General features: G+C 33.6%; 1 protein-coding gene across 1 annotated transcript in view; it reads left to right on the forward strand.

The window, feature by feature from the left end:
- The first annotated feature begins 1,735 nt into the window (after positions 1–1,735).
- LOC145679642 (carboxypeptidase B-like) overlaps positions 1,736–25,539 on the forward strand; it is an 86,939-nt gene continuing 63,135 nt past the window's right edge. Inside the window, exon 1 of the mRNA XM_081750216.1 lies at positions 1,736–1,812. Within this exon, the coding sequence (XP_081606342.1) occupies positions 1,736–1,812 (77 nt within the window). The remainder of the gene's footprint in view (positions 1,813–25,539) is intronic.

The following is a 25,539-nucleotide window of genomic DNA, read 5'->3' on the forward strand; positions in this document are numbered from 1 at the left end:
ATGTTTCATACTGCTGTTAATCTTTTGTATGTAAGTGTTGCTTGGGGGAATAATAAATATAATGAGGTACAATGTTTATTAAATTTGTATTCCGGCCACTGTAAACGGTTCCGACTTAATTACAAAAGTAATTAACTAATCAAGATATCTTTAGCTGAAAATATATGTTGAGTTGATTTTGAGTTTAACGTCCCTTTCAGCAGCGAAGCTATATGAGACGGGACCTACTCATTAACGTGGAATCCGAACTATATGAGCTCCCACCGCTATATGTTATCCTTGTAACTAAAAGGACCAAACGAAAGGTATCTGCTCTGACTGATGAAGCAGGCACAGAATAACAAAAAAAAGATGATTGATAACACTATTAGTAACATAGAGAATGAGTCATGAAGGCAAACACAACATGGTAAAGAACTTGTTGCAGCAGACAGAAGATATAGAAGAACAAACGATGGAGAAAATTTGTATGCATTTTCTATTAGTTTGCATATGAGAAAAAAAATCAAGAACAATTACTCAATTGATACGTGTATTGGTGAGAAGATCTTTTGTGAACCTGGCCAACAGACAACTTCTCCCTCCTGCTCGATTGGATGTAGTGTTGCCAGTTCATATTTTAAACCAGTTGAGAATGCTCCATGAGCATTGCCAGAACGAACTTAAAAAGAATGGAGAGATGCAGCGGGAAGGATAAATGTCATTGCTCCTAGATTTGAAAGTAAATCTTTTTATCCGCAAAAAATTTGTTTCACCTTCCCTTTCTCGCAAAAATTAGCAAAATATCTTCTCTCTATGACTTACAGTTCGAGAAATATGGCTGCTTAAATACCTAGAAATTTGAACTTATTGGCCAATATCTGGGGAACGGTGGCCAGTTGGCCAGTAAATAGTTAATCAGTGGTCACCGGTTACTATTTGGTATCAATATGTTCACCATGCTCTTAGGTATCAATCAACACCAATATAATTTCTGTGTGACTTACGGTTCCCAAGATTTCGCTCCTTAAATCTCCCGGAATCGGAACTATTTTTGGCCAATATCAAGTGACCGGTAATTCATAGAGAGATGATATTAGTGTTAATCATACCCTAATAGAATGTTAAACATTTTCGTACCGATATTAATTGATGACAACTATCCAACCTACCACTGGTAGCCATTGGATAATGGCTACCGGTTCCTATTTGGTACCAAAATATTTACCATCCTCTCGTGTATTGATCAACATCAATATCATTTCTTTACAACTTATAGTTCCTGAGCTATGGCTCCTTAAATATCACGGGAACGGTAAGTCATAGAAAGATAATATTGGTATTAATCAATACCTAAGATGATGGTAAAAATGTTGGTACCGCTACTAGTCGGTGGCTACTGGCCAACTGGCCATTGGCCAAACCAATGACCACTTGGACAGTGGTCACCGGTTACTATTTGATACCAAAATATTTACCATCCTTTTAGATATTGACCAACACCAATATGATCTCTGTATGACTTACGGTTCCCGAGATATAGATTCTTAAATCTATGGAAATCGGCCTTTTTTGTCAAATATCTAGAGAACGGTAAGAGTTACGCGAAAATTTTAATCATTTTCTCTCATAGTTTTTGATGCTCTATCGAATGCAGGGTTCAAAATTAAATAAAACCGCAAATAACAGACAGACAGACACAGACATAGAGAATTCAGTAACGAACTTTTTAAGTGGCAAAAAGTGGAATTACTTTATGGCTTCCAGATGCCTTCCCCTGAAGGAGGAAAAATTATCAAAAACACCATGTTCAGCTGTGATGGAAGATTCCAGGTAAGCTGTTAATTGTGTGTGTGTGTATGTGTGTGTGTGTGTGCACTTCAGATCCAGTTGCGTTTTAACATTTAACGGATATTAAAGAAAATTAGGGGAACTATTTGTTCTTTTCCAAGTTAATGGTCACACGAAGGCCTGCAACTGGAATTGCCCTTTTGGAGTATTCCGAACGACATGCTTGCTATTGCAAGCTGTACATTAAATAGTAATCGGTAAGTATAAATTCCAGTTAACCACATCAAAATTTCGAATGCAGGACATTCTTTCAGTAAAAACATGACTTTTCAGTAAAATAATAATAATAATAATAAATAGAAAATTTTAAAAAGTGTTCAATAATTCTTGTAAACAACTTTTTCTGCTTTAAAATTGTGTTGACGATGTTGAAGCTGTTTCCTTTTAAACGGGAAAATCCCTTCTTCAGTCTTTTCCCAGTCTACCTGTATATTGGAGTGGGAATGAAACGTAAGGTGGTAGACAATAGAGCTATGGTTTGATTAATTGATTTATTACTGTGACCACTTTCTTGTCAAGTATGGTCGGACAAACCCTTAGAGGGCATTATGAGGGGAAGAATTTATTACCCAACACTTAGAAGGGGATGAGGTGGACCCTGGAAGGTTGAATGACCGCTTTGATGTTTGAAACATAATCCTACACGATTCTTTAATCGAAAAATAATTTTAATTATGATATAATAACATTAAAATGTGTCTCAGACCATCAGAACTTCGCTATAAGCCTTGAAACGCGATCCCTATTCCCAGAAGCTTTTCCCCCTTAATTTATGAACAAATGGTAATTGTGATCCTATTAAAAAGCTTGTAATACATTACTCGCTGTTAAAAATGTCATAGAAAACTCAGATTTTTTCTCTTAACAGAACACTCATTGAGTGAGAACTTAGAAAAATCCCTATGAAATTTGAATGGAAATATGTTAAAATTGTTCTGAAAATATTAAAACTATGAACACAAATAAAATATTCCCCTATATGAAATTCCAGGATCCTATTAGGAAAAGGAAGAAGGAATGAATATGTATTTATTTTTCGTTGCGATGCATACACATTGATACAGGGCTCGTCCATCCTCTAGCCCTGCTCTTTCTGAACTGAGAGATGTCGGGTTAGCAAGTCTTTTGATCGTAGAAACCAAGTATCGTATCTGATTGGTAACGCATGCGCAGTTTAGCCACACCCTACTATCACCTGATATTAAGGTGCTTTGCTTGAACCATGGAGATAGTCAGATAGGCAGCTGTCAATCACTTCCTTCAGTTGTGAGTGAACGGAAGATTCCATTTTCCCCCTCCGTTTGCCCCTCAATGGTCACTGTTTTCATGTTGTGAACAGGTAAATGCTACCTTCTCTCCTTTTCCAGCGATGATTGACAACGGTTTACCTCTTGTGTACAGGTGATTGCCCCAATCTCTCTTTTTTCCACTGATTGACGATCTTTCTGTCTGACAACAAGTCTTCGTTTGAGTTGAAATTTTTGTCCCCCAATGCCATTGACCCGATGGATGCTTGGCCTCTCAGCACCCACCTCTGGGGCGACCAATTGGCAGTCACTAAACACTATGTGGGACAGCTTTATTGGTTTTTCTATTGAGAGACAGAAATGGTTGCTCTTTTCTTTTTTCGGCAAGAATACATTTATTGAGATATACGTCGAAATGAAGGCAATAAATTTAAATTAGTATAAAAACTGACATCGGCTTTCATATTCCTTTACTGAAATGCATGGGTCAATAAATTTAAATTAGTATGAAAGCGCTGTTGTATACTGGACTAAAGAAAATTGCTAGTCCTACCCCGCCTTAACGAATTTTCTAGAAAGGAATTTTTCCTAGTCCATTGTAGATTTCAGCTTGAATGTTTGGAGGCGCTACATGTGTCATTAAACCCCAAAAAATGCCTCGTGTTGATAGCCTAGCTCGACAGGATTTTAGATAGTAGCAATAAAACTTGGCGACTAGAGTTTTTACGCACAGTGTCAAATTGTCTGATAAGGGATTATTATTTTGAAGAAATTTACAATTAAAATCCATCTACCTCCATAGATATTCTGGAGAAGTCTCTGTGAAACAAGCGATAAAGGAAGATAATTGATAAATTGTTTGTTCACGTTGGTTATCTTTGAATGTATTCTGTCATATTATTGAAAGAGCAAATGGTAAATTGTGAATTGATCAGTATAGAAAAGAGATGGTCCTTGGAATTTTTGTCTGGAAACGAAATACTCCTCCTTTTCCTCTTTGTACAATGACATTTCTTACTACCTAAGCGGCTTTACAAACGAAAATTCATGTACGCTATTTCCCCCTATAACATCAATAAATAAATAAGCTATATAAATTTACTGCACCGACATTTTGTAAAACTTACTTTACTGTTGCGATGTGATTGTGGTTATCGCACAGTATAAAAAAGTTGGGGTTTTTAATGTGTTTGTCTTCTGCTTTTTTGTCTGTGTTCTTCAAGTGACGAAATCAAATCCAAGAAAGTTTTTAAATATTATTATTATTATTAACAAGTGTACTAATATATTTGTAATGAGAGCGAACGGGGAGGCCTTATTAAATTCACATACATTGTGTTTCTAATGAAAATAATTAACGCAAGCCAGAATCGAACTATGAACGCCATGCACCAGAGATATGTACTCTGCCACTAAGCCACCATGTTTCCCAAACCGGGGAAAATTACCCCTGAACCAGCGTGAACCACGATTCAGAGTATCACTGAGTCACCATGGCCCCACGAACGAGAGATATTTGCTTTTTGAAAAGATTGGTTGAGGGTGCTAGCGGGCATGCGCCACCACCGAATTTTGTGAATATTTTATTTGTTCATGAATTGAAATAATATATTGAGATACTATAACTTCCTGAATGATTAACTAATGTAAATGGAAAAGGGAGTTATGAATTGTTTTACGGCCAACCACTGTTGTTTGAAGTATGTGTGTTTGTCTCGTCTCGTGGACAACTTAAGGAGGAAACTGTTGTTTGAAGTGTGTGTGTGTTTGCTTCATTCGTGGGCAACTTAAGCGCAAACAGTTGTTTGAAGATATAACAAAATACTTTGGATTGAGTAATAATTACCTGTACCTTGGGCAGAAAGTGCTCATACATGTGCACTATACTTAGTAGAATGTTAATTTCATATTAACAAAAGAAGAATGTTTTTAAGATATGTAAAGTATTATTATGGGATAGTTGTTGCTATGTAAATGTTTTATGGATACCTAGTCAGCAAGTTTGTGTGCTTGACAGTTTTAAGGAAAAGGTATTATAAAGTATATCAACTAATAAACCATTTTTAACGCCGTTCATAGACGTTATCATTCCTATTAAAAAGGTGAGATTAATAGTATATAATTATTGAAGCTAATTTTTACATGCAAAGAAATACTACCACTCGAAATTTGTATATCTTACTTAGCCGAACCAGGTTAACGACTATCCAGTGATAAGTCGTTTGTTAAAAATTTTGGTTTACCTCACCCGGGAAATACTGTAAATTCACGTCCCGAAGCAAAAGTAAGGGTGAATTTACTTTTATAATTAAGTTAATGAATACAAATTTGACCGTATTGAGAAGTGGTAGAATAATTGTAAGAAAAATGGTCAATGAAACAATGGAGCATGAATCAAATAATAGTGACAACGGTGAAACTAGTGTAACACCAGGATTGACATCGGAAGACCGAATCTTGTTAGCTTTACAGCGACAATTGATTCAGATGTCTACCGAGATAAAGCAGACCATAGAACAGAACTCCGAAAAATCCAATAAGCAATACGAAGAATTGAATCACTGATTGGAAAAAGGGAATAAGTGCATCAGACCTAAGTTTTCAATAACGCTAAAAAACCTTCTAGAGGCGTTGTTTGTATTTGTTGCAAAAAGTGTATAATTGATTACTTGTAGCAAAACAACTAACAAACACTAAGACAACAAGAAGAATCTTGTATTGCAGCCCTGGAGTTGGTTAGAAAAGCTTAAAAATGGAAAAAAATATTCCCTTTTTCCAATCAATTAAAGTTGGACGCAATTGTAATTGTGTGTAGGGTATGTAATGTGCAGTTTGATAGAAAGCTATGAAAATGTACATGTTGAATGCAATGTTGTATGTTAATCTTGGATATATGTATTCGAACTATCACGCATATTAGGCTTCTAACACTTTTATTGTCACCGTTCGTTTCTCTGTACAGCACATGTTATTCGTACAGCAAGAAAAGTAATACAATAGACAACTGAACAAAATACGTAGCAAAATACCTTGTCACAGTAGAATGGGTTTACATAGGATCCTATCCGTCTGCATCTTCGTCTTCTACAGTTTCTTGATCAGTGGTTTTCCATGAACAAATCATCCTATAAAACTGTTTGTATTGGTCAGGTAAGTATTTGATGATTTGTGAAGAATCGTTGATCTTTTTCTGATTGATCGAGACTTGCCAATCGTATGCCTTTGACGTTGGCAGTGCAACGTTTGTGACATTTCTTTTGAGTAATCGAAAAATATCAGTTCTTAGTCCATTGATAAACTTATGAGCTTGGACATAACCTGGAGATTCTGCTTTGTAAACAATGTCTCTATTTACTTACTTGGAATTTCACTGTTTTGTCCACAATGCTACCTGAAGATTTCTAAAGCGGTTACCACCAATGTTTAAAATCTAAGATTTCTTCATTGACAACTTCGTAAACCTGAAATGGAGGATCAGTATTTGTTGCATTCGTAATCATGTGGTTATACTGTGCTGGTAAATAAATGCGATTGTGTCGTTTGAGTTCTGGTTTGATTACAGCAAAATTTCGGTCACATGGTAAAAACTGTGACCTCTGACATGCAAATATTTGTGTATAGTGGGAACCGTTATGATACGGTCAGGCTGAAAAGCATTCATGTCATTAAATGATTGCAGTTTTGACCACCACTTGTATCACTGAAAACATGTAAATCTGTAACTGATTGGGGCAAAAAGTTTTCCATAGATTGTGCAATGCAAAAAGAAGGCGAAGTATCGTAACGAAAGCAGAGGGCTCTGGTGGTTGTCTACTTACACACAGTCTCACAGTTGTGGTCGTGTCCTGTAGTGACTGTAAGAAGGAAATAAGAAACGTAGTTATTCCCTTTTTCTAATCAGCAAGAGATTTTGCCTTCTACATTGGTCACATAGAGTTGCCCAAACATTCCAATTTTCTACTCAACGATGCAACTATCTTAAAGGAACACATCTGCTATCTCAGGTTAAAATCGCAAATAATTGTACTTATTCCCTTTTTCCAATCAGTGGTTCAATTAAAGCAGACGATAGAACATAACTCTGAAGAATTAAGTAGACGAATAGAACAGAAGTCTGATGAATCTAACAAGCAATATGAAGAATTAAGTAGACGAATGGAACAGAAGTTCGACGAATCTAACAAGCAATATGAAGAATTAAGTAGACGGATAGAACAGAAGTCAGATGAAACGAAACAGACAATTGTCCAGGTGGTGAATGACATATCCTCACAGTTCGAGGAAAAGTTAAAAAGAATATCCGATGATTGTCAGGAAAAGCACAATCACCAAAACCAAGAAATCAGTGCTGTAAAAAAAGATTTAGAAGTAATAGAATCTTCCGTTCAACAACAAAAGATCCAGGTCATCAACAATTCTAACAACATACGTGTAAATACGCAATTGTTAGCTACTATACAGGAAGAGATTAGAACGCTACAGGTTAAGGACAACACATACCGTAATAACTTGGGTAGTGATCGCTTGGAGTTTCCCCACTCACCAGTGATGAACTCACCTTCGCCGGGGTCTGATGAGGATATTATATTGGACGAAATACATCCGAAGAGTACAGATGGGCGAAACATAGATGGTGTAACAACACATCACGTAATGGATAGGAACTATCACTCAACAAGTACACGGAATGATAAAAGGAAGGTAAAATTAAGTGTTAAGATGAGTGAAATACGAGCTATGAGTAAATTCAGTGGTAAGTGTAACGAGAATGCTACTTTTTTCTTAGAGAAATTCCAGGATGAGTGCAATATTATGTGTATAGATAGATCACAATATATGAAATTAATCCCTCATGTATTACTCCCACCTTGTTCATTATGGTTTAAAGCAGTACGTGATCACATCAGTACTTATGAAGAATTCAAAGCGGCACTAATCGCAAATTATGAAAATGACTTTTTGCTTGCGAATAGAGATGCCACCATTAGAAATCAACACTTCAATCCTCGATTGCATAAATCTGTTGTAGAATTTGTTGTCAATACATACAACGAATTAAAGGTTGTTAATCCATTGCAATCGGAATCGAGAATAATAGCATCGATTCGAAATTTGCTTCCATTTAAGTTACAACAGATCTTATTTTCCACCCAGTGTATGAGTTTCAACCATTTATTAATGCTTGTCCAATGCTATGAAACTCAATACCATGCTATGAATCAACAAGCCGGAATGGGTAAAAATAAGAATAATTCAGATCATTTTGTGCCAGTTCGGAATTTGAATATCCGAAGTGTGAATAATACGAAACCTAACCTAAGCCGAGTATATTCTAGCAATCAAAACGCGCAAAATAGGCAAAGTCATGTAGGGAATCCGCCTAACCTAACTAATCATGGTAATCATGATGTCAGATCACCCAACAGAAGTAGATATAAAAACAATCGAAGTACTGAGCGAAATTACAGGAATACAACGAACTACGTGGATAGACGTAATTGGAGAACAAGAGATGGCATTTCATATCAAAATCAGAATCACGATGAAATACATGTACAACATATTGTGGAACCTAATCATGATTGCGCAGTACAATGTACTTTATTAGAATCGTATGCAAGTACGAATGTAACCTGATTACCGTTAATGAAATTTGGTTAAACCCATATCAGCTATAGATTTTCATGAACATTTATTTTATTTTTATTCAATTTAATTCTCTTTAATTCTCATTAATCAATGATAATTCTCAAATGTTTTTAATATATGTAAGAATTATAATTTAATTCATAAATGATTAAAAGCAAAGATTATTTATATTAGATTGATTTGTGTTGAAAACTTAATTGTCAAAGATTATGTTAAGAATAAGATCCATTCTATAAAACTAATTATTCAACGACTATCTTGAATGAGATTCTTCTATGTTTTGATACCTTAGGAATCCAATGTTTATTTTAAAACATCTAACTTATTTATTATATAATGCGCCCTGACTATTTGTAACTCATGTTTGTCCTTTACGATTTTGAATTCGCACCCTTCAACGATTAATTAAATGAGCGACGATATTTTTAATAAGAAAATATAATAATAATATAGTGAATAATAATGAAATAAATATAATTATTGTAATAAAAGATAAGTATTGATGAAGTGTAAGATTTGTTAAAAATATATATATGTGAAATGTAATGAAGAGATATACGAGGTGCGATCAAAATGTGATTGACATATGCAATGTAAGAACACTATTGTAAACGGACCAGTGGTTCTTGAAGATAAAAGCCAAGCTTACTCATGACTTTTATATTCAGTCCAATTGTCGGGCGACATTTTATATAACAAAATACTTTGGATTGAGTAATAATTACCTGTACCTTGGGCAGAAAGTGCTCATACATGTGCACTATACTTAGTAGAATGTTAATTTCATATTAACAAAAGAAGAATGTTTTTAAGATATGTAAAGTATTATTATGGGATAGTTGTTGCTATGTAAATGTTTTATGGATACCTAGTCAGCAAGTTTGTGTGCTTGACAGTTTTAAGGAAAAGGTATTATAAAGTATATCAACTAATAAACCATTTTTAACGCCGTTCATAGACGTTATCATTCCTATTAAAAAGGTGAGATTAATAGTATATAATTATTGAAGCTAATTTTTACATGCAAAGAAATACTACCACTCGAAATTTGTATATCTTACTTAGCCGAACCAGGTTAACGACTAACCAGTGATAAGTCGTTGTAAAGAGTATGTGTTTGTCTCGTCTAATTTCATAGGCAAGCCTAACATTAAAGATCGAAGGACGACACTATTATTATTATTGTTATTATTACAGATGTACACATTTTCTGTATCTATTTCTAGACATCTGAAACATTGGGGGTTGGGGAGGGAGATAGTGATCTGTAGTATTATCACTAAGGATACGTGGAGATCCAAAACTAGATATGATACTTCTTGAACAAGTTACCATCTTATTTACACGGAAATATTCAACTTGTTACGAAACAAGTTAATCTTTTTTAGAAATGCTTGGTGACGTCCCTGAGAGCCCACACTGAAGGAAAAATGATTAAGTGGAGTTCATAGTTCATAATTTAGTGCAGAACTAAGTGTACAATTTCTTGTGATCTTTATAACTGCAATTCCTTGTGATTACGCAATTGCCTTTTACGTAATCCTGAAAGCAAATTAAACAAAATTGAGTACTGACCAACATTTTTGATTGTTTGTAAGTGGTACTGATTTATTTTTATGTGGAGATAAGTGAATACATTATTTGAACTATTTCTTGAGAATCTGTGACCATATTGGGAAGTGTTTCCGGAAAATGAGCACTATACACATAAAGAACACTTTAGAACCGATACATAGCCGATATTTTTCCCAACGACATCTGTAGTAAATATTGCTTTATATACTGCAGTGTAAAATAATTAAGTTCAACAGAAAGATTGACTTTTGTCTTGCTTTGTATAACAAGAATGAATGGAAAGAAAAATTATAATAGAGACAGATTGCGTGGTATTTGAAAAATAAATCAGTATTAAATGTTTAAAAGTACTTTAAATGTGTTCAAAAAAGTCTTCCTGTACTGAAAAATGTAAATATAGAGGCTAATAGATATAGGAAAAGAAACAAAGAAAGAGGTTTCAGCTTGCTGCGGGCAGTTTCTCGAGATAGATCTGTACGTCACAGAAATTGTGTTCGCTTATTTTTCTGCGTGGATGGGTAGGGATTCCTGTAAATTTGTGGGACTTTTCTACAGTTAGATTCCAAAGAAAGAAACATGTTCCTTTATTTTTGATCATGGTCCCTTTGGACTTGCGTCGAAACAGTATTGCAATTGCATCTTTTACGATACGTAATGAATGGGGACTAGTTCCATGACGCAAGAAATATTGATCCTTTTTTTAGTGAGAAAAAATGATGTTATGGGGGATTTCTACCCGTGTTTTAACAGTAAATCTCCCCTAGACCTTTTGCTTCACCGAGAGCTATTCAATTCGTCTTTTTGGTAATAGTATTCCAAACTAAACATTTATTGCAATACTGAAAGAGGGGCCTCTATACCCGTATCTATTGTTAGAAAGTCTCCCCTAGACTTTTGAATCACTGAAGACCATTCAATTTGTTCGTTTGGTAAGAGGATTCCAAACTAAACGTTTATTGCAATACTGAGAGAGGGGCTATGCCGGTATCTGTTGTTAGGTAGGTTCTCGTAGACTTTTTGCCTCACTGAAGACCATTCACTTCATTTTTTTCGTAATAGAATTCCTAAATGATTCTTTAATGCAATACTAGGAGAGGGGGTTTCGCCCACGTTTGATGTTAGTAAGGAATCACGGAATAGTTTTTACCTTACGGAAAGACCATTCACTCCATCTTTTTGGTAATAGGATTCCAAAGTGAACGTTTACTACAATACTGAGAGAGGGGGTTTGACCTGTGTTTGATGCTAGTAGGGTCCTCCAACTGAATACTTGTTGCTTTCCTGCGAGAAGGGAGTTATTCCAGTATACAACCCAATAGTTCAACTTAATGTTGAGTTTACCCATTCTTATATTGATCCCCAATAGTTTAGTTTAATGTTACGATCACCAGAGCATACACTGACTTTTATGGGAGTATTGAAAATTACCTCAATCTTGTGGGTGAAAGAAACTTAGCGCATGAAAGACATGTTTTACCTCTGTTAGCAATATACTATTTATTGAAATAAACAGTACTATACTCACTTTAAAATATATAGAATTATAGGGAACACTGAATCACATACGTGTTCACTGAAGAACATCCACCGCCCAACTAATGTCTAATTCAGAATTCTGCCGCTAGGTGTCACTGGTTCTGAGGATGTTCGTATATAAGATAGTTTTAATGATTTACTACGGAATTACTGTCAGAGTAATGGTACTGATAATCTGCTTGAAAACTTAAAAACAAATGTTCTCTGTATTTTGACTATCTTCTGAAGATATATAGGTAGTAATGGCATAAAAGTATGGGGTATCCCAAGAAAGAAGAAAAAGAAGTATAGAAGGAATGTAATATTAATGCGTTTAAAAGACATTTATTTAACATCTCGTAATATAGTTACTCGGAACAATCTTATTTTTTGTTGTTTAAAGGTAGACTACATTTTATAATTTAATAAATAAAAAGAAATCTTTTAGTTTTACGTTCACGGTTATACCTGAGAAGTTAAAGGAAACGGTGATGCTTTTATGTAGTTTCGCTTTATAAAGCTCTTGAATAAAGTATGTGAGGAAAGTCGTAGGGAAACAGACATATGGCGCTTGTCCAGTTGGCACGAGCCAGGATCGAACTACTGACCCAGACACATAACGTGAACGCTTTAACACTTTTTTAATAAATAATCTTATATGAACTTTGTTTTATAGCATCAAAACTGTTTGCTGGGGAGAATCCGAATCATAAGAGTTCTTACTAGGATTGAAGCACGAGATTTTTTCACAAGCGCGAAACCTTTTGTGAGTGTTCCTGTTGGGATTCAAATTTAGCTCCTATACACCGGAAAAACTTTTAGTTAACATTGACTTGAGTTAATTTTCAGTTTAACATATCGTTCGAGAATTCGATTCGTTCGTATGATTTATCGAAAATTCAAACTGTATGAAGTACCTCCAGGAATCAAACAGCTCTTGCATATCAGGAAAACTTACTTGTGACGCTTCCGCTCAGAAGCGTATATACATGTCAGACATGAACAAAACTTTCTTGTGCTGCTTTTACTAACAATCCGAACTGGATGAAGTACCGCCTAGAATCCTACATTGGTTTTACAAACTAAAGATAATACATAGGTTTTGCACAGTAAAGAAACTGATATTTAAATCTCGTACGTGGTAAGAAGAACATAAGTTTGTGACTGATCTTTCTTACGAAGTTTTATTGCTATTAGCTCCATATTGTATACATTAAAAACAATAACTATAATTTGTACTAATTTGGTGAAAATATGTTGATCTAGTAACACTCTTATTTTTATTTGAAGATGGTCCCACAACCACAACCAACATCATCATCGAAGTTTCAAAATGAGAGGAAAGAATCTTTAGGGATGGTTGAGAAGCAGAGGAAGAAGAAAAAATACAAATTAACGAAAAAAGATATAGAGGATATCTTTATTATATTTGAAAAATATTGTAAAAAATATAACCATACAATTCAATTTGTTGCGGTTTTAAAGTATATAGCCCTTGAGGAGCGCATGAAAAAATGAAGTACCGTAAGTTGTAAATATCTGTAAATAAATCCTTCTTGTTTGCGTACTGAGGAAATATATTTTTTTCTTTTGAATTTCTACGCTCTTTTTACAACCTGCTTAATAGTATTCATAAATGTGTAACTTTGTATTTTCTGGTAAGACTGAAGTCATATCAAAATATAATCAGTAAACATTGTGTGATGAAAATTTATTTTATGCACAACACATAAGGTTATCTTTCATATACTGCAGTCTTACTTGAAATTATGGCAAATATTTTTGAAGGATACCTGGATGGATTTTATCGTCCTTTTTCGCACCGAGACTACACGAGACATGGCCCTACATGATAATGTTGGATCCGAACCACATGAGTTCCCGTTGGGAACCGACCTCTCAATGATTGTGAACAATAGAAAATGGCATTAGAAACTGTTTCGTACGAATAAAAATTACATGCCAAAGGCGCGGGCACTAACCACTTACCCATGAAAGAACTTGCTAAATATTTTTGAAAATTGAATCTTTCTGTTTTACAGGTCTTACACGTTTCCACAGTAGAAAACAAACTATGATTTTTTTAAATCGAGGCCATATGAACCATGTAGTTACAGGCTGGATCCGTGCCACACATACCTTCAATGAGAATTGAAGTAGTATTTTCTTAATGCTAATTGCTCAGCAGCATTACTATTTCTTGCTCGTTGTAAAAATGTTCAGTTTTCAACTAATGATACGAATTCAACTTAATGTTGGTTGTTTAGTATACCAACTATTAGTTTATATGAAAAATTGGTTTCAAATACAGTATACTTAAAAGAAAGATGAAATAAAATGAAATCTGTATTTTACGTCCTACAATTATGCCCTTCAGCTTAAGGGAAACGGTAATCAAAGAAAGTGAATGAGGAAGAAAAATTGGTGGAATCAGAAAGTGAGAGGAAACAGGAGTACGAGAGAAAACTCATGAGCACGATATTGTCCACCAAAAGTCTACACGGTGCGAGCTGGGATCGAGCCTTGGTTCCTAAGCACCTAGGGTGAACTATACTTAAACTAATAGTTTGAAATATGTATTCGTGGAAAAGGAAGAAAAGTAGGTTATAAGTTGTATGTTAATTCTCGTTCTAACATTTAATTGATGAAAACTTAGCTTGTTTTTTTTAACTTGTGACCACTTGCAGGAAAGGTGAAAACGATCTTATTTATTTAACATACTAGATATCTATTTAACATAACATTTTAGTAGTAGGACTGAGGAAAACTCCAATTCAGATAGTCTATGTTAGTGGTGATGGTGTATGGAGTTCAGTTTAACGTCCTGTTCAGTAACGAAACTACACGAGACATGGTTCTACAGTGTAATGCTGAATACAACCCACAAGAATTCCCACCGGAAATCGAACCCTCAATGACTGTGAACATTGAGATGTGGGATTAGAAACTGTTTCGTACGAATAAAAATTACAAGCCAAAGGTGCGTAGGCTAACCACTTAGCTATGGAGGAACTCTGATGTTGTTTGGGATTATCCTGAATGCTCTACCACTTAAGCCAGTTTACACGATCAGTTTAACGGGGCATGATTATGTTCTTTAAGAGAGACATTTGTTGGTGACAAATGAATGCCATTCAAAACAAGATGCACAAGAGTTGAACACTTTACCACTGAGCCATTGCAGCCTGCAGAAACAGTATTCAGTAAGCTATATGGTTTGCATTCAGTAAGCTCTATAGTTCTGCAAAACATGTCTCTATCTTTCTGTGCAACAATTTGGTAGTTCACATAATTTATTTTCCTATCATGTTGGTCTTGAGATTCAATAGGAATTGAATGAATATATAACCATGGTTTAAACTAGTTACATGAATACATGTATATTCCTCAAGAACTTCTGAATGATTTTGTTTATTCAATTACAATTTTAAGAATGCCTTCTTTGTACGTTCACCCACATTTTAACAACGAAGTTCTTTCAAAACTAAAATAATTGAAATTAAGAGAAATAAGATGTGGTTCCTACGGTATTTTAATGTTACATATTACGAAAGAATACAAAATACGGAACGAATTCCTCAAAGCAATACTGAATTATGGTTAACCTAATGAAAGATTTGTTAATAATTCTTTGGAAAACTAAAAACTGTTAGGATCAATTCCAAATTTTGTATAGGTTCTCTATTTTAAACACTAAATAAGTGACAAGTAAGAACTACAAAAGTTAGGGTTGACGGACAGTTTACGTCATATAGCTAAAGCTATTGAATATCAACAAGATGAATGGTCTCAAGAACTTGAACTCAAATCTTCGTTTTCTAACAGGTATGAAGAACTTCTTTTAAGACAAGTGGATGAATGAATGAAATGAAAATGAAGTAAGATATTATTCTTGGGGGATCGAACCAGAAACCATCGCAACCGAGGTGTGTGGCCTATTACCTAACATATAAAGGTATTTGAATAAGTACGTATTCTTTGATGTACAGTATATATGTTCGAGAAAAGAAAACAGATAAATAGGAGATATACCAAACTTTATCCGTAAAAATAAATTCCAATTTCATGAAACAGTATTTTGAACATAAAAAGGAGGGGGTGGAGGGTGATGTTAGAAACTGTATAATTTGCAGAGTTTACTAAAATATTGTTAGAAATTAGTTGTTTTTTCTTTGTCCTTTCCACCATCTAATGTTATGTTAAGCATGAAGGTCTCAGTATCAACCTATCTATGAAAAGTAAACTGTGGTGTGATCAATATTAGCATTCGGAGTTTTATCGAGTGTAAATGTGAACTTACAAGTGTTTCCAGCAAAGGCAAAATAGATGGTTTGACCAGCAAATGCACCATATATCCGCAATCTACAGTATACATTGCCAACAAACATTGTTGTGGGCCTTAACCCTTAACAGGTTTTCGTTACCATTTGATCTTACCTATTGCGTTTGAGGAATATTATTTTCAAGTATTTTTCGTTGTGGTTATCTGTGTACATACTTCCTACGGTAGTAGACTAGCTAGTATCTCTTGGTGAAAACTCTGCTGAATTTTATGCGGGAAGTAGTCTGTAGATATGTTGTTTTGCAAGCAATGTCTTAAGCGGAGGGTATTCAAACTGGTAAAATGGATAGGAAGACCTAAGTATAAGAGAGTGTAGTAGACAAGAATTAGAAAGGCCTCTCCACTGACTTTTTAAAATTTTATACTACACTATATGTCGGATAGTCTTTATTAAAACGAGAACAATTAAAATATAACATTACTGATTCACCATGTACTGTAAATACAACCTATGACCACATGTACATTGAAAAAATAATTAGGTGGACAGTGAACAGTTTTTCAATTGTGTGAAAGCGAAAATGTTAGTATTCTGATGAAAAATGTATCATAGAACTTAGAAAAGTAGTCTTAAACTGAACATGAATATACAAGTAGACTCCATAATCATAAAAGAATATAGTGGTTATACAAAATAAAAAATTGGGAGTTTCAGGGTCAAATGTGATAAGCATTAAGGTCAGGAAGAAAAAATGTGATAAGAATTATTATTGATATGGACATACAAGATGAAGTTCTGCATCAGTTTCAGAAGATGCATAATCGTACTTAATGAAGCAGTTCATAATGATGTATTTGTTAAACGAATGATAGAAATATTCTTGGAGAAAGATTTTAAGTTCTTAATTAAGAATAGAAACTAGTGTGATTAAAAACTATAAACTGTGTTCACGATTGAAAAAATCCAAACAATTGATGGAACTGTGTTTCACTGGATGATCTTGTGGATGTTCTGTAGGTGTATTACACATACAAAGTGCGAAAAGGATTGATATGACTTAATTTTTTTGTGAGCGTAAAAACTGGTAACAACTGAATCTTACTTTTGTAATTGTCTAAGAAAGTCTAAAATAGTGTGTAATGCAGTGCACTGCTATAGTACTAAACATTTTGTTCTGATAATGAGGACGGGAGGTTGTAAATGTTGCAGAAGAAGAAGAACTGATTAACGCCATTACAAAGTTAAAAATGTGTACAAACCCATTTAAAATATTGGAAGATAGTCTTTTGGTACAATTGTTATTATTATTATTATTATAGCAGATAAGTGTTTATAAATCTTGAGGGTATGTTAGTGGGTCTTAAAACTTTCATAATGTAAGAATGAATGAACAATTTTACTAAATGTTGGTAAGATGTTCATTAAAAATAATAAATCTTAGATTTACTGTACGCCTGCAAGCAATGTTTACAAATTCTTCTGTTCCCATTGGAATAATACGCTGGTGACCAATTGGCAATTCTTGCCCTCATATAAGCTGAATATTTGTTTGCTGTTCTTTATGCGTGGAAATAACACATGAAATTTTCAACTATTAAGATTTCTTTCTTTCGTATAAAATGATTTGGTATTCGTATGATAGATACTGTTCAAAATTTTAACTTCGAGAGTGCACATGTTTTAACCTACTGCATTTATTCCCAAGTTTTTGGTTAATTTTCTTGCTTGTTGAGGAGTTTGGTCAGTCTTTGCTATTCCTAAAATAAAGATCCTTCTCCATCGGAATTAGTTTGTCTTCTAAAAATTCACCCAATGATACATATTTCTTAATGTATCGATTTCGTCTTTTCCTTTCTGGAGATGCAAACTATACAGCTTAAACATGACATCACCACCAATCAGGAACTCCTCATTACTATTGAGGCTGTTCTATATCACGAAAAAGAGGACCTCCGGGTTCAATTCCGATTTGCGTCTCCATGCGATATAGAGCCTTATTCAACTTCGAGACAGTACTCCTATTGTTATTCCTAGAAAGGTGTTATCAACATCTCTTAGCGAGTACCGTATAACAAAATCAAATAATGCACGGATGTAAGTTTCCAGGTCTTCGATTTTATTTTTACTAGAGCACTTAACACTTATTTCTTTTCCCTTAATTCCAAAGTACGTATAATTACGAAATATAGTTTTTACTATTTCAAATTATGGTGCACCCATACCATACATTGTATTTGATGTGTCCGGATCTTATTAAGATCATGGGATCAACTAATAGTTCAACAGCGATCTCAACAGAAAAGCCATAGCTCTTACCAATATCAAATGATTGAATTTTTACAAGTCTACTTCTTTATTTTACCAATGTAAAAGAATCCTACCCGACAAAGATCGGTGATATCATGCTAAAATAATATCCTGTCTACCCTTAAAATGTCTCTATAGTTCGATCAGCAAATGTTGATATTTTTCGTTGGGTACACGTATCCCCTTGAAATGATAATTTTTACCTAATCTTGTCCGTGTATAGTACACCATCTCGAGGACAGCATAACCAAATTGATAAATCATACCAACGAGTTTTTGAGCTTGCATAATTCATTGTGTGTATGTACCATCTGTAATAACATTATATTCTTGTAATGAAACGATAACATGTCACCTTACTTGAACTTCACTAGTTAGTTAGTTAGTTCTCCTAAGTGAAACCCAATTGTAAGTTTGAGCTTTGCACAAATATAATATTGTCCGTGTAATATATCATAAGTCCCAGTGTTGAAAATAGTTCATAATGATTTAGCATTACCAGTGTGCTTTCAATTCGTTTCAAACTTTAACGGTTTATTTTCATTCTCGATGTTCTTGTATGTGATAATCGCATGTTCGTCACCAGAGGTGCACTGCTGGTTGCACGTCGTATTGTGCCAAGGGTAAGCAAGTTTTTGTCTGCTATAAGTCTTTTCGTTGCGAAAATTTTCCGTACAATGAATTGTAGAATATTTTTGCAATGTGCTTCATGCCCTGGTTCGTTCCGATATTGTATTGATTTAGTTGTATACCTTCATATGCATGATACGCTTCAATGTACTTTTTCTTTGTCATCTTCGCTTTGGCAGTAAGTAGGAAAGAATTTGCATAGTCACGGAAAAGACTATTTGAATTACTAACCTCAGAACCAACTAGTTCTAAATCCCATCTTTGACATTTCTTTTTCTGTGATAACTCGGTTTATTTATTATTATTATATCATTTGTTGTAGGAAGGCGGTAAAGCTTGAGCATACAATATGTGTTAGTGATGATATCACAGTGTTTGCAAATGTTAACATTACTTTCATCCACAACATAACACGTACATATCTACTGTTACATGTATATGTCAGAATTAATCTTTGATAGATCTATACTTTATGTATATGTATTGTGTTATGAAACATTACTCATGGATGTAGTGCTGTAACATCCAAATACTGAATTGATACATTAGTTTTACATTTGTATGAATAAAAATCTGTTTTCTCACAGTATATCTTAATAAAATCATGTATATAATTATCATATTCAATCAGAGTAAAAAATAAAAGTGATGTTATTCTGACGGATCGAATTAAATATCTTTGTATTTAAAACACATGGATTGTAATTCAATACATAAACAAGTATTCCATTGGAAAAAGCTTTTAATACATTCATACCTATCTTCTGCGCATTGGTTTTCACTCATCCCTTTGCACTATAAATGATGCGCATGCGTCAGCTTGTACTAGTACAAATAAAGTGATTGATACGCTGTTAAGATGTACAGTCAAAAGCTAGCTGTTTCAGTAATAATATATTCTTCTTCTCCATCTTATAAGAAAAGGAAAGGTGAAATTCAAACCAATCTTTGCTTATCGCAAAGTAAATGTGTAAAATCTAAATATATTTCAACGCGTGAAAAACGTCTTGAACTTGAAAAACAAAAGAAAATTATTCTTGTACATCCAAATGATCCACACAATCCTGAAGAAGATGATGCATTTAAGATTATTTATCTCTCATACGATATAATAAGAGATGCTGTGTATAGACGAAATTTCAGATGTTCAAATGATATACGCTTCGAAGAAGAAGTAGTAGGTCAAAATACAATTTCTAATGACATTCTGATAGTCAATAATGTCAAGTGTGGTTGTATACCTAAGGAAGTAATTGAAGCTTCTGTAAAACAATTACTAGAAAATTATAACTTTCTGAACCATTACAATGTGAAAGTTTGTGATTCATAGTGAGAAAGAAACTGTGCATAAATGTGTAAGTGAAAGTGATTAAGAATTAAATACTATTGTGTGGAAATTCCTAATTAAGAAATCAACACGTGAACAAATATTAAAACAATATCTAAAAACTCATGTGAAATATATAGATATAAACATTATTCCATATCTTATAAACAAATTTAACTATACATATCAAGAGACTACAGTTACTGACTATCATATTTCTGATTTAAGAGAATCGTATCTTGAACAGAATAAGTATGTGTTTCAACAATCATCAGTGTGAGTATCAATGTGTTTCCCTAAATGTTTACAAGCATTGCGAAAATCAGTGTACTTCTTTTTCTGTGAATGTATAATGTGTGTTACTGTGTATTGCAAGATGGAAGTCACAACACAAACTTTTGTGTTACGGTTGTTTCGAAAATCGTAGTATTTTAGATGAACATAAATGCATTAATTTAGACTATGATATGATATGCTAAAACACATGGCCTGCTATTGCAAATGTGCAAACTTTTGATGCCTTATATGAAGAATGTGTATCAGTGATATTGAAATTGGTGATTGGACATTTACATATACACTATATAACATTATTGAACACAAACAACATTAACATAATTACAGAGTTATTCTTACAAAAAGATTTGCAATATGCATTCTTAAACTTGTAAATAATAATAATAATGGAAAATAAAAACTCATTTGTTAATCAATTCCAAAATAATAAAAACAAATTCTGAAAATTAACAAAAACAACTTATAAAAGACTTTCAGCATTAAATTGGCCAAAATGCAGTTGTACATATATTGATTGTATAAATATTGATTGTATTAAAATATTTCAAGGAATGTTAACATTTTAAAATCACAATTGTATTTGTAAGTTGTATTTCCTATTAAAATTTGTATATAAAACTTTTATCACTTATATTACTTGTTTTTATTATTATTTCCTTACATGTGTTCTTTTAATTTCTTATGTGTAAATACGTTTTACATTATCGTACTTAAAATATTCTGAAAAATTATTTCTTGCAATTAAAGACTTGTGTGCATTAACATGGGTATATGAAGAATTGCATTTTATAACGCACGTATGTGAAAAAATAAGTTTCTGCATTTTATAATATGAAAAATAACTCTGTATTTTATAATATGAAGAATAACTTTTTGCATTTTATGACGTACGTATATGAAGAATAACTTTGTGCATTTTAAAATGTAAAGAAAAACTTTCTGCATTTTATAATGTATGTGAATATTCTGCATTTTATACCGTGAAGAATAACTTTCTGCATTTTTATAAGGTAAGAATATAAAATAAAAATCACACTATAACATTACAGAGTTTTTAAAATTAATTATTAGATCAGTTTCGGTCATTTATATTTTCCTTTCCCAATGGAAAGTTGGTGTTAAGTTCTTGATTGAGAATATTTTATTCTCTCTATTATTTAATATCTCGTAATTATTTCCTCCAACACTTTGTGTGAACGTATTAAGAATTCGATTAACAATCTTCGACTGTGACCCTACAAATAATTCGCTTGATGTGGAAGTTCTGAACACTCGATGAGTGTGATTACTTTATTCGGTCGCTTCCTATGGAAGCTCCTCGTTAAATAATTGGTTCATGAACTCCTAAGAGCACCTACGATACGAACGTACAAGTAATTCGTATTTTTTACAATAATACTCTTACACCGTACTGTTAAATAATTACTACGTAAAGTCCTAAGAACACTTACAATGTGATTATTTTATGGGTTCGTTTGCTGTGCAAACTCAAAGCAACATAGTTGAAAGAATATTAAAATTCTTGTATTTTGCTGGATCGCTCATCTTATTTATATTTTCATTTCTTACAGAAACTCAGCTTATGTTTTCTTTCGTTTCGTTTGGAAACTCATTGTTAACTTTAGTTCGTACGATTCCTGTTGGAATCTCATCAGAATAATCTTCGATTGTGATTATTTTATTATTTCGCATTATTTACAATAATACTCGTTGATAAAATTTTTTGTAGAATCCCTGCTTACTTTTCTTAAAAGGACACTATGAGTGTGATTATTTTATTCGTTCGTTTGCTGTGCAATTCTATTTGGTACGCTTGTTGTCTTTTACGTTTCATTTGTTACACAAACTCAGCTTATTTTGTATTTCGTTTCGTTTGCAAACTAATTGTTAAAAATGCGAATACCTTTTATTTAGGAAAAGCTTTTTATTAAATAAAATCAAGAAATGATATTTGTACATATCGATTTCCATATAAAGACATAATATATATAAACAAACATACAAAAAACAACATATACAAGTATATAAACATAGTAATACTGATAACTATAGAAAAAATAATATATACAAATATACACACATAATACTACACACACATACACACACACACACTACTCTAGAAAAATAATATGCATATACACAGAAAAAAGAAGCAAAACATGCAAAATATTGATACTATATACAGAAGAATTACACATTTCAACTTTGACTTAGGTCTTTCTCCAACAGTAAATTTACCAAACCTTTAATATATTCTGGATTTCTTAATAACTGTTCATATTGTTCATCATACAGCTGTCCATTTCTTTCACTTAAAATTCGATCTCATATAAACATCAAACACTTCATTTCTTACATTTTTACTTCTCATAATGCACCAGGCTTCAGCCTCAAGTGTTAATGTGTTTACAAAAAGGCACCTGTGCCGAATTGATTAAAATAATTTAAGGTGTATCCTTGGCAAAGTAAAGCACTTTCTGCTCTCCAATTTAAAGCCGAGTCGAAATAGACAAAAAGGTCAAACTAATTCCCACAGAAATTGTTTTAGGTTTAAAATGTAATTTAGACCCTCCTATTTAACATATTAAAAATATACATCCATACGGATGGGACAAACATGTGTTTTAGGCGCTAATTTGAAAAATGGTGGCAAAATTTGAAAATACAAAGAACTACTACATGAGATATATAATTGCATTGAAATTTTATGCTAAACACGTATATGGTATGGAATTTTAAAACAGAAGTATGTTTGAGGATCTGGAGACCAATAACTCTTCAGGAATAGCCTAAAATGACATTTACTTGAATGATCAAAATTAAAATGTTATTCGTATTTGCATTGCATTCTAATTTCTGATGTTTTATAATATCTTTTCAGGTGATGAGATGCAGGTTAGACTGTAAAGGAAGCACGATGGAAGTAGATGAAAATTGCTTATTGTGCTCTGAAATCCTTGGAGATAGTTCTAATTATGTCACACTAAAAGCGAAAAGCTTGATAGGAATAGTCAATGCCAGCAAAGAGCGAGATGATAAATTCCATGAACTTTTGAATCCTATGTCCACTGGTGTTGTCTAGGTGCACAGTGATTGTCGACGTGTGTACGTTAACCCTCTGAAAATCAGAAGTAATCTAAGATAAAAGAAATCACAAAAAGCTCGAGAGCAACTCGAGCAGCTCAAGAATGCTTCGTGAAAGTGCGCAATCATTTAATTTCTTTTGTGGTAACTTGTTTGTGCAAATTAAATGCACGTCAATATGCAAATGTTGTTTTGTATTCGCGTTCACTGCCGCGTCATGTTCTACCATTCGTGAAGCCAAACTTCTCTTGTATTCTAAGCTGACAATGTCTTATGCCACCTACCATGCTATCAACTTGTTTTTATTACCTGCCGGTATTCTATGATGTTTATCTACCGACACTAGGCGTGGTGTCGGTCTTTTGTATTTGTGTTCATGCTTTAACACGTAGCTGCAAGGTTATTGCCCGACAACGCCATCTTTCACTCCCACCCAACAGGTTTCGAAAAAGAGTGCGAAAAGTTCAGTTCGTCTCTTGAGTTCACCAGCAAAAGACGTATGGAAACCATGCTCTGTATATGAGCCATAGTCTATCATGCAAAAGTATACGTACTCCGTAAAAACGATGTCTTCACGACCGTACAAATAAAGATATGTTCCGCATGAATAAAGTTTATTCCCTCTTCATTTTTAATATGATCACAGCATAGCTGTTCTACATTATGTAAATGAATGATCGAATTAAAATAACACGAAAGAATAAATAATAAATTTGATCACACTTTTTAGTATTTTTAGAATATAATTCCTCTGAGCTTCCTTTAAAAGCGATCCCTAAAATAATATGATGACAGCATAGCTGTTCTAATTAACTTCATATCGAACCGAAAAATAAATAAATAACTTGATCTCAATCAGAAATTGTTTCATCTTGTTTTTAATATTTTGGAATATAATTCCTTTGAATTTTCTATTATGAAAACGAAAGAATAAAAGATACAAGTCATTCAACCTTTTCTAGAAACTACTTCTAACTGTCAACCTTCCAAGAACCAGTCAGACTACCTAACGATCGGGTAATAATTCCTTTCCCTCCTAAGGCCCTCTAAGGGGCTGTCCGACCATACCTGACAAGAAAGTAGTCTCAACAATAAATCAATTAATCAAACAATAGCTCTATTGTCTACCACCTTACGCTTCATTCCTACTTATCGCTTTTAAACATTGGCGCAAACCCTAGGGGATGAGTTAGACATGTCTCCCCCAGTGTTGGAACTGGGAGGCTGTCCCCCAAAAATCCTCTTTCAAATGTGTTTTTTGGAGAGAAATGTGATGATTTGTGTCAGACTGCCACAAAGGAAAGTGAGATGAAGTTGATGTCCCTTGCTGTACTATATATACAACAGGTTCACCTCAGAAATCAGATTCATCAACCGTAATATGAGTCTCATCTCCCTCCCCCCAAAATAAGCCTCAAATCTGCCCGCCTCCCAATGTTGAACTCCCCTGATCCTCCACAGCATTGTTTTTGAACTTCATAAATATTTTAAAATATAAAAATAATATAAGGGAACGCTCTTACTCGTCTCCCTAATGTTGAAAACAGATTTGTGCCGTTGGTTCTAAAACAGGGCGGCGATAAATGTCAGGTTAGTTTTAATACATTAAGGTATTATATCAGATCGCCACTCAAGTGTGCTGATTTTTCTGTAACTTTGGAGGATGGATATGATGATTTTGAGACAAATTTAGTTCAAATTAGACCCCTATGTAAAATATTGTATATTCATAAATACAATACGGGGGCCCACACCAGATTTGGAGGGCCCTTGGCCCAGGATCGACGCTCTTGTC

The sequence above is a fragment of the Thermobia domestica genome, chromosome 2 (assembly GCF_964235325.1).
Source record: "Thermobia domestica chromosome 2, izTheDome1.hap1.1, whole genome shotgun sequence".
Taxonomy (NCBI): domain Eukaryota; kingdom Metazoa; phylum Arthropoda; class Insecta; order Zygentoma; family Lepismatidae; genus Thermobia; species Thermobia domestica.